This window comes from Acipenser ruthenus, chromosome 1 (genome assembly GCF_902713425.1).
Source record: "Acipenser ruthenus chromosome 1, fAciRut3.2 maternal haplotype, whole genome shotgun sequence".
Lineage (NCBI taxonomy): Eukaryota > Metazoa > Chordata > Actinopteri > Acipenseriformes > Acipenseridae > Acipenser > Acipenser ruthenus.
The window spans coordinates 9,935,898-9,947,987 of NC_081189.1; the positions used below are offsets into that span (position 1 = coordinate 9,935,898).

At 38.6% G+C, this 12,090-nt stretch overlaps 1 protein-coding gene across 2 annotated transcripts in view; it reads right to left on the bottom strand.

The window, feature by feature from the left end:
* Nucleotides 1-6,515: 6,515 nt before the first annotated feature.
* The window catches only part of LOC117403961 (leucyl-cystinyl aminopeptidase), a 35,433-nt gene continuing 29,858 nt past the window's right edge, over nucleotides 6,516-12,090 (bottom strand). For both annotated transcript variants that reach the window (XM_058996125.1, XM_058996078.1), the window contains exons 17-19: nucleotides 11,665-11,746; nucleotides 8,671-10,675; nucleotides 6,516-8,514 (exon numbers count right to left, since the gene is read on the bottom strand). In XM_058996125.1, the coding sequence (XP_058852108.1) occupies nucleotides 10,544-10,675; nucleotides 11,665-11,746 (214 nt within the window). In that variant the 3' untranslated portion in view covers nucleotides 6,516-8,514; nucleotides 8,671-10,543. The remainder of the gene's footprint in view (nucleotides 8,515-8,670; nucleotides 10,676-11,664; nucleotides 11,747-12,090) is intronic.

A 12,090-nucleotide genomic window follows, 5' to 3' on the forward strand; every position in this document is an offset into this window, starting at 1 on the left:
CAAAGAAAAGAACACCATAGCTACAGTGAAACATGGAGGAGGCTCGGTTATGTTTTGGGGCTGCTTTGCTGCGCCTGGCACAGGGTGCCTTGAATCTGTGCAGGGCACAATGAAATCTCAAGACTATCAAGGCATTCTGGAGCGAAACGTACTGCCCAGTGTCAGAAAGCTCTGTCTCAGTCGCAGGTCATGGGTCCTCCAACAGGATAATGACCCAAAACACACAGCTAAAAGCACCCAAGAATGGATAAGAACAAAACATTGGACTATTCTGAAGTGGCCTTCTATGAGTCCTGATCTGAATCCTATCGAACATCTATGGAAAGAGCTGAAACTTGCAGTCTGGAGAAGGCACCCATCAAACCTGAGACAGCTGGAGCAGTTTGCTCAGGAAGAGTGGGCCAAACTACCTGTTAACAGGTGCAGAAGTCTCATTGAGAGCTACAGAAAACGTTTGATTGCAGTGATTGCCTCTAAAGGTTGTGCAACAAAATATTAGGTTAGCGGTCCCATCATTTTTGCCCATGCTATTTTCATTTGTTTTATTATTTACAATATTATGTTGAATAAAAAATCAAAAGCAAAGTCTGATTTCTATTAAATCTGGAATAAACAATGGTGGATGCCAATTACTTTTGTCAGTTTCAAGTTATTTCAGAGAAAATTGTGCATTCTTCGTTTTTTGTGGAGGGGTACCAACAAATTTGAGCACGTCTGTATATATATATATACTATATATATGTATACTATATATATGTGTGTGTATATATATATATATATATATATATATATATATATATATATATATATATATAAAGTATACATATATATATAATATTAAATAATTATTTGTGCTGAATAATAACAAAAGTAATCATTAAATAAGCTACATGCACATATGTCTACATACATTTTGTTTTTTTAAATAAAAGATTTTTTAATCTTTTAAACTTTTCGCGTATTTTTTTTTTAAAAACCTTTCTTTCATATGCCTTCAATTTTGTACACTGCAATTATTATTAATATTTGTTTATTTAGCAGACGCCTTTATCCAAGGTGACTTACAGAGACTAGGGTGTGTGAGCTATGCATCAGCTGCAGAGTCACTTACAATTATGTCTCACCTGAAAGACGGAGCACAAGGATGTTAAGTGACTTGCGCAGGGTCACACAGTGAGTCAGTTGTTGAGGTGGGATTTGAACTGGGGACCTCCTGGTTATAAGCCCTTTTCTTTAACCACTGGACCACACAGCCTCTCTCTCTCTCTCTCTCTCTCTCTCTCTCTCTCTCTCTCTCTCTCTCTCTCTCTCTCTCTCTCTCTCTCTCTCTCTCTCTCTCTCTCTCTCTCTCTCTCTCTCTCTCTCTCTCTCTCTCTCTCTCTCTCTCTCTCTCTCTCTCTCTCTAGATAGAGATAGATAGATAGATAGATAGATAGATAGATAGATAGATAGATATAGATATAGATATAGTACACAGTTATTAAATGATTAAAAAATATTTTCTTCGGGGGCTCCCGAGTAGCGCATCCGGTAAAGTCGCTCCGCATGGAGTGCAGGATGCATCCTATTGCCCGGAGGTCGCCGGTTCAAGTCCACTGCCGACCGTGGATGGGAGTTCCCAGGGGATGGTGCACAATTGGCTGAACGCCACACGTGGTGGGGAGGGCTTAGAATGGCCAGGGTGTTCTCGGCTCTCTGCACACCAGCGACCCCTTTAGAGTGGCCAGGCACCTGCAGGCTTGCCTGTAAGCTGCACAGAGCTGCGTTGTCCTCCAACGCTGTAGTGGAGTAAAATCAATTGGCAACTACTAAATTTATAATAAAAAAATAAAACTGAACTACAAAACTGAAGGGCTTTTGCCAAACTTAATTTATTTTTTAAACCTCAGTAGTTAATGAACATAATGCACATAATGCACATGCATGATATAAAATTATAAAATAAGGTTCTGTAAATTGGGAAGTGTCCTTAAGAATGTATAATAAAACTAGTATTATATATTAAAATCTTTCAAATTAGGAATCCATACTAGTGTAGAACAAAAAAGCATCTGTTCACACAGGAAGAAGGCAGCAATCTATTGCAAGACATGAGTAGGAGGCTGTGTGGTCCAGTAGTTAAAGAAAAGGGGCTTGTAATCAGGAGGTCCCCAGTTCAAATTTCATCTCAGCCACTGACTCATTGTGTGACCCTGAGCATGTCACTTAACCTCCTTGTGCTCCGTCTTTCGGGTGAGACGTAGTTGTAAATGACTCTGCAGCTGATGCATAGTTCACGTGCCCTAATCTCTGTAAGTCGCCTTGGATAAAGGTGTCTGCTAAATAAACAAATAATAATAATAATGAGTATCATTTTCAGATAGAAGCTGAAACAATATTCTATATTTATTTATGGTCTTAAACATATTTTTAATCAAGCAATATCTGTAGTCTAAACAGGGCAATTTGATTGTATATATACAGGATTTAGAAAAAATAAATATTGATAAAACGTATTGGTTTCAATTACGGTGACCAGAGGACACTGCCAATTGAGTTCCATATCCAGAAATATTCAGCATGGGTCAATATATAATTGTACCAAATTTCAAGCTTCTAACCCAAAGTGCCAAGGTTTTTTGCTTAACCACCTCACGTACTGCGTTCAGTTTGATTGCAGGATCAATACTGTTACTGTTACTGTTACAGGATACTGTTACTGTATAGGTAATTTTCCATTTTGGATCTTATTATAGTTTCCATAAGTTTACATATAATAGAAGTCAGTTTTTATTTGTCAGTAGTTAGCTAGTTTTGTTTTGTCTCCCTTTTTGTGGCTCGGTATTACATTTTGCAATTCTCCAGTCTGTCGGTACAACCCCTGTCTCAAGAGACTGTTGCATGATCTTGGTTAATGGTTTGTAAATAACTTCTTTAATTTCTTTGAGTACTATTGGGAGTATCTCATCCGGTCCAGAGGATTTGTTTATTTTAAGAGCTACTAGTGCCTTTCACACTTCTGCCTCTGTTATGCTGAAAAAACTGGATAGGAACAGGTCGACATGTGGGGCATGTCAAAAAGCTGGCAGGTAGTCTATGAAACATAGGAAGCCTGTACTATACCATTATTGTTTTTATTGTTGTTGGGTATAGTGGATTTGTCCTGTAGCACTCTGACTGCGCTTTTCAGGTCTTCTAGGCCTTGATTAACCACTGTGATCTTAACAGTCAAGATACATCTTTGTAATGTTTTAAATATTGTTCACTAATGCCAACACGTGGTTTAAGGAAGAGAAACTAAACCAGGTACAGTATCATGCCATAGAATCAAAACTACGTGGCTGAGAGGGCATCTGCCACTTACCACATGACCATTACGTATGCTTCAGCCATATCAAAATAACTATCAAATAAACAACAAAATAACTGAACATTAGAGCTACTTCAAGCATGAATGTCCCATATCTCTGCACTGGCATGTTCACAGGTCATTTAACAAAGATGGCAAGTAGCCTTGTCCTCAAGTAAACATTTAAAGTGAAAACAGATAGTTTTACATTAAACCTTGAACCCTTTTTACAGCCAAGAGTTTATGTCATAGATGTCACCCCGCAGCCAAGCATTTATGACTGTTTTTAACTCTTTAAAGTGTTATAAAAAACTTATTTGAGATTTCAAGCTTTGCTCTCGCGATTTATGATGTCTCATAACCCCTCGATTAAATATTGCACTGCAGCCCGGGCCCTAACCAGAGCTGCCATTCTAAAAGGTGAAACTGAGGTTTCAAGCTCTAGCTGCAGTATTTATATGACTGCTTGATATTTACTATTCAGCCTCCAAATCAATGTTACACGGCAAACCAACAGAGAAAATTAAAGAGTCTTTTGTAATCTACCAGAATCTGTACATGAGCATCAGCATTTATGATCCCAAAAAAACAACCAAGGACACGACCTTGTGTCCTCATACCTAGTTACAACCATGATTGCAGCCCATATAATATTATTCAATATTTAAATATGTTTTTTTCTCTTGTGTCCCCAGTTGTTAAAGGTGGTGCCAGTCAGTGTTGGGCAGGTGTATAGCTCTGACTACCCTTGGACAGGGGGCATTTTCCAGTTACCTGTTTGCTTGTAGTAATTGGCTCGGCAGCTGGCATTCCAAGGCTTTTAATAGAAATAGATCATTAACAAAACCAGTGAATGTTTGCTTGTTTCTTTATTGCTCACAAAATGTAAGCAAAAGATACGTATTTTTCTGTTATACCAAGTTCAGTAGAGAGGTCTTTTGAGCCATGGTGGTAGACTGAAAATATTGTTTCCCTTTGGCTGGTGCCTCCATCTGCCATGTCTTACCGTTCCTGTATAACAATAGGAGGGATGTTCTATGCCCTGACATGGCAGGCTCATCTTCTAGCAGTTGCCTGTGGTAAGAGTCATTTACTGTAGTAAGAACAGTCATCTGTGATTCTAGCTTTGCAATTTGTTCTTATGTTTGCTTTTATGAAGGTGGAGTATGGATACTATTTTTGAGAATACCTTTTCATCACCTTACTGATTATAAAAAGTTTTTTTTTTTTCTGTGCGTACCTGGGATCAGCTATAGCCAATGTCCTATCAGTGGTAAGTGTTGTGCATCAGATAAAAATTGGTTTATTATTTCTCTTATAGAAATTAGGAGGGAGTCAGCAAAGAGTACCGGTAACTTCTGAGTAACTTGAAATCATGCAGCTATAAACACCATTTGGCCATTTTTAAATCACATATTCGTTGAGATATAAATATGGCAGATCATTTTATTCTTACTTGGGTATTTATGTAGAAGTCAGATAAAGCGAACTAGAGATGTGTGCTGCCACCAATCCAGCACCTTGCAGGAAGCCTCGTTCAACGAGGGAAGGGTGGCTTGGCCACCGATCTAACAGTGATGGTAGCCCATGTCCTACCACTGTTAAGAACACTGCTAAATCATTCTGAATCAACTCGTGTCCTACCAGTCCCAATTAGAGGGTAACTTCCTCTGAACGAGGCTGAGGACAATAAAGCCATCGTCTCAATTTATCATGTGTGTGCATTACCAGATAAAGCATTGAAATCTATCGTGTGCTCCGTCTTCCTTTCTGAATGAAATGATTTCCTCCATCAAAGCGACTGGGCCCTAGGGAATTTTTTTCAGTACGGATTTCAAACACCTTCTGTTGAGAGTACCTGTTCAACCCACAATGGAATTGCTCTGCTGTCGATGGAAACAAAGCTGTTTCTTTAGCGTTTTACCCTTCTGCCTCTCTGAACTCACTTTCTTGCTGATCACCACGGAAACCAAAGCTATATATGGACTGCTCCTCTCAGAGGTGACATACCCAAAGAGAAAAACCTCATAACACAGGTAATGTATCTTGAAAATACATTACGTTAACGTGTTAACTTTCAAATGTTACGTTGATAATCGAATTCTAATTGTGTGAGAAGTACTGAATTCAATCTGAAGTATGTAAAAATGTGAGAGTGTCTGCAAGTGAGATTTATAAACACATTTACAACACTGAAGCTGTCACGTGTAAAGCTCACAAAGGCTTTTTAAAGATGTTAAATTAGTTTAAACTGGTCTGTAACCACTTTATAGCGGGTTTGGTTTTATTTTTAACCAGGTGTTATGTTAATCATGATGTTTTTAGTGGCAGTCTAGAAATCAATGCAGATGTTTTCATCGGGTATTGCTTATGACTATTTATTTTACATGTCTCCACTGCTAATGATTTCAATGTCTTCAAGTCCATAAAAACTAACAAATCAAAGGGTCTAAATCAGCAGTTCAAAGATTCCTATGTATTAAAACACACATTACCAACCAGCTTGTGATACACAAGTCGTTGTGTTAAGAGAAGCTTCAGATGTCATTTGCTCATTATGATTGCAAGCACCAATAGGGAAGTGTTGCGGGGTGGGGGGGGAATCTATGGGCTGGTGCTAACTGCTGTGCATTGTTTTTCTAAAACAACTTACTGTAACACTGACTGATTGCCTTACTTTGGTCTATAACAGTATACAATACTTTTCTCCCAATGGATTTACTCTCCTGCATAACTGCTACAGTAGCTCCAGTCACCGATACAGTGATCTAGTCCAGCAAGTAGAATAGGGCTGGAGTTCCATTCTTATAAAAGCACACTTTTTATATGTATTGGGATGCTAGGAAATCATGTACTGTATATGAACACAAAATGAAGACGCAGGACACTTATTTTCAGATATTGTACCATCTATTAAACCAAGAGCCAGGTGCTGTGCTGTATCATTGGAAGCTATCAAAGCCTGTTCATGGCATTTGCAATTGTAAATGAGGTTACCAGATTCTTGCTAGGTCTAGGTAACATAAGCATTGCGTGGGAGGGTTTATACACACATGGAACTTCAGTTCCATGCCTACCTTTAGGGGCCATACAAGATAAATTAGCTTCAGAATATACTCACCAATGGTTGAGTTTTTCACCGGTAATATTCTCTCGTGTTCCGTTAAGCAAAAACTACACACACACATTTTTAGGTAAATATTTATTCCATATCACAAAAAGCCACACTATGTTTTTACATGCCTCAATATCAGTGCTCAAAACACGATTAGTTTGAAATAAAAAAGAAATATATATATATATAGGCTTTTCCTGGAACTTAAGAGTACAGTACAAGGCAAATTCAAGAGCTGCAAGCCTACAAATAGCCTTAAAAAAGAAGAGATAAAAGAAAATACATATTTTATGTATAATTATATATAGATTATTATTACTTTGATTTTACTTTTATAAACTGCTTTTGTTAAAGGCGTTTTAAATAACCTTCACAGTTTACATTCACCGTTCAAGTTTAAAAGAAACAAAACTGCCACGCACACAAAAGGAACCAGGAGTCTTAACACTTGTGCTTACCCTCCATGACAGAAGTGTGGATTTGTGATGGCTGTATGACACATTGGCTTATGGAGTGTTAATTTAGCAATAATGGTCAATGTCCTCCTCTGAAACACTACAGGCCTGATGCATCACAGATTTCCACTCCAGTGTGCAGAGTTTTGCAGCTTTTTTTGAGAAAGTAAACAAAACTGCAAATTGTATACAACGCTTTACTGAGATTCCATATGACCTGGTAGCTGCACTAGCAAATGTCTTTCCACTGCCCCTGTACTGTGAACAGCGTTGCCCCTCTCCCCTCTGTAACTGTGCTCTCTTTGCAATCTCTTCTGTAGTCGCACCACACAATAAGATTCTATTTACAACCTGAGAGATTAATGGTGATGGCACGAAGTATTACAGGCCTGTCTGTGAAGACAGTATTGTACCACATTAAGGTTTTCTTTCCTTCCAGTGTTAGAATTAAAATAACATGTTTATTGAAGCCACTTAATTCCTTTCAAGGCGGAGGGGCACAAATGAAAAAGAAAAGAAAGCTAACATGAAAAACAATAAAGGCCCCCGGGTGTTTTTCCAGCACTACTTATAAATCTTTTTTATTTTATTTTTTTATTTTTTTTAAACACTTTAGGATATCAATCACTGGCTATGCCTATTAAAGAGAAAGTACAGTATCATGCTGTCATCATAGTTATTCATCCCACTTCTCATCCATTCAGAGTGTTTCTGGGTTCTGACTTTCCAATACAGAGTCTGTATCTAAATCAGTCTTTACCTGGATTTAAACTCTCTTTGACCTTGTCTGGAGAGCTTCCCAGCACTGAATAGACCTCCTCATTCCATTCAAACCAGGTGTGACCTTTCAAATCTGATGTCCTCTCAGACATGAGAGGTGAGGGTGCACTGACAGCCTGCAGGACCTCAATGGAACGAGGAAGTCTAAGGTAGTCACAACATTCCAGACAAGCTCGCAGAGATACAGATAGATAGAGTGAAAAAAAAGACAGAACTCAATATTGGAATAGCACAATCGCTCAACATACCTGAAAAACAGCATAAAAAAGTTAAAAAAAACCTTTAAAATAAATGACTTTCCTCTTTAAATACTAGCAAACGGGGCGCTGCCATGTGGTCATAATATCAATAAAAGCTGCCTCAGAAACAGTGACCAAGCAGTGCAACAACAAAGTCACTGAATGCATGGGTGCCAACATCACTTCCAGCAAGAATAAAGCTTTGCAACTACAGTAATTATGTACAATAGGTATCTCTGGGGATCCAGATAAGATTTGAGGAGACCAGTCAGGTTAAATAGTCTTGTCTGATAAGTCATACCTAACTGCGGCGCACTCAGGAACTACTGACCACTTCAACACAAAGATTTACAACATGCAGGTTGTGATGACTTGAAGCTATACAAAATGGATGTATGAATAAGCAAGGGATGCATTAAGAAAACAATAATACAAAACAAAAACACTTAATAATCTGGACCATTATGTTAGCAAACCAGAAAAAAAACGACAAACAAAAAAAACAGTCCTGCTTGTCATTCCATGTCAAAATACAATCCTCAAATCTACAGAAAGAAGAAAGATTGGACAACAGTCTTATATGGACCCCTCTGACACCTTCTCAAGCTCTGAAACAGTGCTATTTATTATATATATATATATATATATATATATATATATATATATATATATATATATATATATAGACACACAATTAAGATAACCAACATGTCCAATTGAAAACATCCAAACATTAAAAAAAAAAAAAAAAACCTCCCTGAAACCCTGGCAGTGCAGCAGGACAACAACAACATAACAGAAACAAATGTACCGCAAAAGCAGCAGTGCTTCATGAGCTTGCATATCCATTGTCAATGCATTTCCATTCTCTCAATGTCAATCTACTGTAGACTCCATTTTAAAAACTCCACCGAGGCTTGGCAAGCCTTCAAGGCATTTGAATGGATTTCGGGGCCTACCTTAACCTTTTGCGGACTCTGAAAACTCACCCCTTTCCAGGTCCGCCTGACATAGCTTGACTGTAGGGCTTGTACCTGTGCAAATATCCACCTACATTATACAGTCTTATACCTTTCTAAAATGCTAAAGGTCTGAACATTATTACGAAAACAATGTTTTACTCTATCGTAGAGTATACCCTGCGAGTACCTAGTTTGAATGTAAAACAAAAAAAAACGTTTTAAAACTCCCTGAAAAAGGAATTTAGCTTCAGAAATGTGATCGAAATTATAATGGGACCGCCGCAAAGGTTTGACACCCCCCACCCCCATGCAATAAAAACGTGCTTGTGTTGTTCATTCATAAAAGCTACTACTGAGGTTTCCCCTCATTTACTTTAGAGAAGTGGTTCATAGCTAACTCACAGTAAATCTTCAATCAATTTAACATGATTTGTGCCACTCTTGGAGCAAAACCCATTAAATAAAACCAATCTAGTTAAAATATACCTACAGAACTGACATACTGAATTAAAACAAGGAACATTAAAAGAAACTGAAAGTAGTTCTTTCAGATCTGAAATATTTAGAATTGAGTAGTTATTGCATGCTAATCCTTACTTAAGGTCAAATGATATGAATAAACCTTGTGTTCTTTATTATCTAAAAAAAACATGAGTGCCATAAAGGTTATACATCTTTACACCAGTGTGTACTTAAATAAAGACTTGTGTGAGCCAGCAGTCGAGCCTGTGGTGCAATTTCATCTGTCTTCAAATTCTTTGGTTTTAAAAGAAAAAGAAAAAAAACAAAACAACTTTCCCTCAGCTGTTCTATAAAGCCACCGCATAGTGTACATTCAGTTAGGACCAACGTCAAGGTTATGACCCCATCAAAAGTACAGAGGGGTTAACTGAGGATGAGCCCAAGCAATCTTTCCGAGATTGAGGTGAGGACGCACTAAGAAGTTCTAATTCAGAATCCCGTTGTTTTAAGCACATGAAAAACAAATGCCCAGGACTCTATGAAGAACACATCCATCCAGGGAAGCTCTTGTCATTCTGGAGACTGCTGCTGGAAATTAATAAAGCATGGGCTGTTTTTTTTAGAAGCCTACATACAAAAAAGCAGCTACAGAGAACAGGCAGTTTTACACTTTTTAAATTTGATTGAGGGAGAGAAGATCCATCACAGACAAGTCCCCTCACTGTTTTTCTAGATTAGCCTGTACACTGATTCAGTCCTGCAATCCATTATCTGTACCGCAGTGCGTATATACATTACAGGTGTAGTAATAAGTACACACCACACAATAACACACATACAGTAAACATTTTCCGCCATCCTCGTGCTTTGTCATAAATCTGTAACAAAAAAAAATGCTATTTTGATGACACTATCTTTATATAACAAATACCTCCCTCCATATTTACACTATATTTTTTTTTATTTTATTTTTTTTTGGTCTGTAGCTTAACATACCCACATTAACAATGAAAAGAAAGTTCTAACCAAAAACAAAACAAAACAAAAAATCTCTATATAAATAAAAGGGATCAGAGTGGCCCTGAGCTAGCTAGAACTCCTACAAGTGCAAAGGCTGCTGTTGCCATGGTGACTGGCCTCTCCTGGTCTGTAACCCAAGCAGAGCAGGACGTTCCTGTGTCCTGCACAGCACTGCTCTCAGCTCAGAGAGAGTGACTCAGAGCCTCCACGTTCCTGTCCATCCACTGGATATTGAGTTGTATCGTCTCCACTGCTTCCTGGACGCTTCTTAGCTGAGAACCCTTGTCCTTGAGAGACCCAAAGAAGTTCTTTACCTGCAAGGGAAGGTGAGCATTAGCAGGGAGTGGTGTGTCCAATCAGTATCTACCGCAGAGCTGCCAAGCTCACTTCTCAACCCAAATCAAACACAAGAAACACGGACGCAAGGGTTCTAGTGCGTGCGCATGTCATGAACAATAAGTTCATTACTGTGCTTCGGGGGCAGAGCCTCTTTAAATCCTCCTCACCTCAAGTCCTGTGTAAGACTTATAAAAGATTAATATTAGGAAGAATCGCTAATGATTAAGGGGATGATTTTCAGCTTGGATTTAGAGTCAATTTATTCTTTGCAATCAATTTCAAAAAGCTTGTTTTGCTTTTACATTTCAACTCAAATGTAACGTACCATTTTTCTCAGTGCAATTTGTCAAATGCAGTTATCTTTTTAAGTACCAGAACTTTATTAAAAAAAATCTGAGATGTACTTAACATAAGCTACCAAGCATTGAAACCTGGTTTCAGGAGAGCAGGAGACCTAGTTTGAGACAACTTTGCTGCATCAAACCCCTCATCTACCCTGGTGTGCCATGCAGTGGCCTGAAACCTAGTCTCCTGAAACCAGGCTCCAAGCCACAAAGATCTGAAAGCTATAAATAAGTGTGATTCCAGGCCCCTTGGACATTATGATCTAAATATGTCCAAGAATAACATTTCATGTGTTTCTGCTTTTTTCTGGCTGTGTACGTTTGTAAGTCGTGTTAAGGTCATGTCACCCTTACAAAGAGAATGTAAACTCAAAGGGTTTGTATTGGGATAAAAAAGTTACTAAAGCAACACAGAACAATGTTTATGTTATCTCTGCTTTTACTTCCTTGTGCAGTCTGTTTGATGAACAAGCCCAAACAATCACACATAACACTATCCCATATAAAGTTTGCTACATTTAAGAGAAATCTGATACGTCTGGTAAAAAATCCCAAAGTGTAAGCTGGTAGGAATTCCCTGTTCCTGGTCTTCTACATGTAGACTGGAAGTCACTTCTTACCTCAAACAGATGCGCCTGTGTTGAAAACTCGGATGTTGTTCCCATGACAATGTTGTGAATTGCAAAGGAGCCGAGATTAAATCTAAAACAGAACAAGGTCAGTCAACACAACGTACACAGCCTTTCCAGGTTCCTATTATAATATACACTTTAGTATGCCCTATTATTTAACCCCAGTACACCCCTACTTCACCATTTAGAATGTCCAGTTATGTACCCTCACCACAGCGATCCCCACAACAGCTCAAGGGAACTGAACACAGTGGACGTCCTCTGGGGGACAAAGGTCAGCCCTGCAGGTGCCCTCTTTGAGCTCAGGACAGTTGGGTCCTCTAGGAGCATTGAGAACAGCCGCTCCCTGAGGAATATCCAGTGAAGGCCGGCAACTTTGCACAGCCAGGAGGCGAAACGGTCTCCCCTGACTGT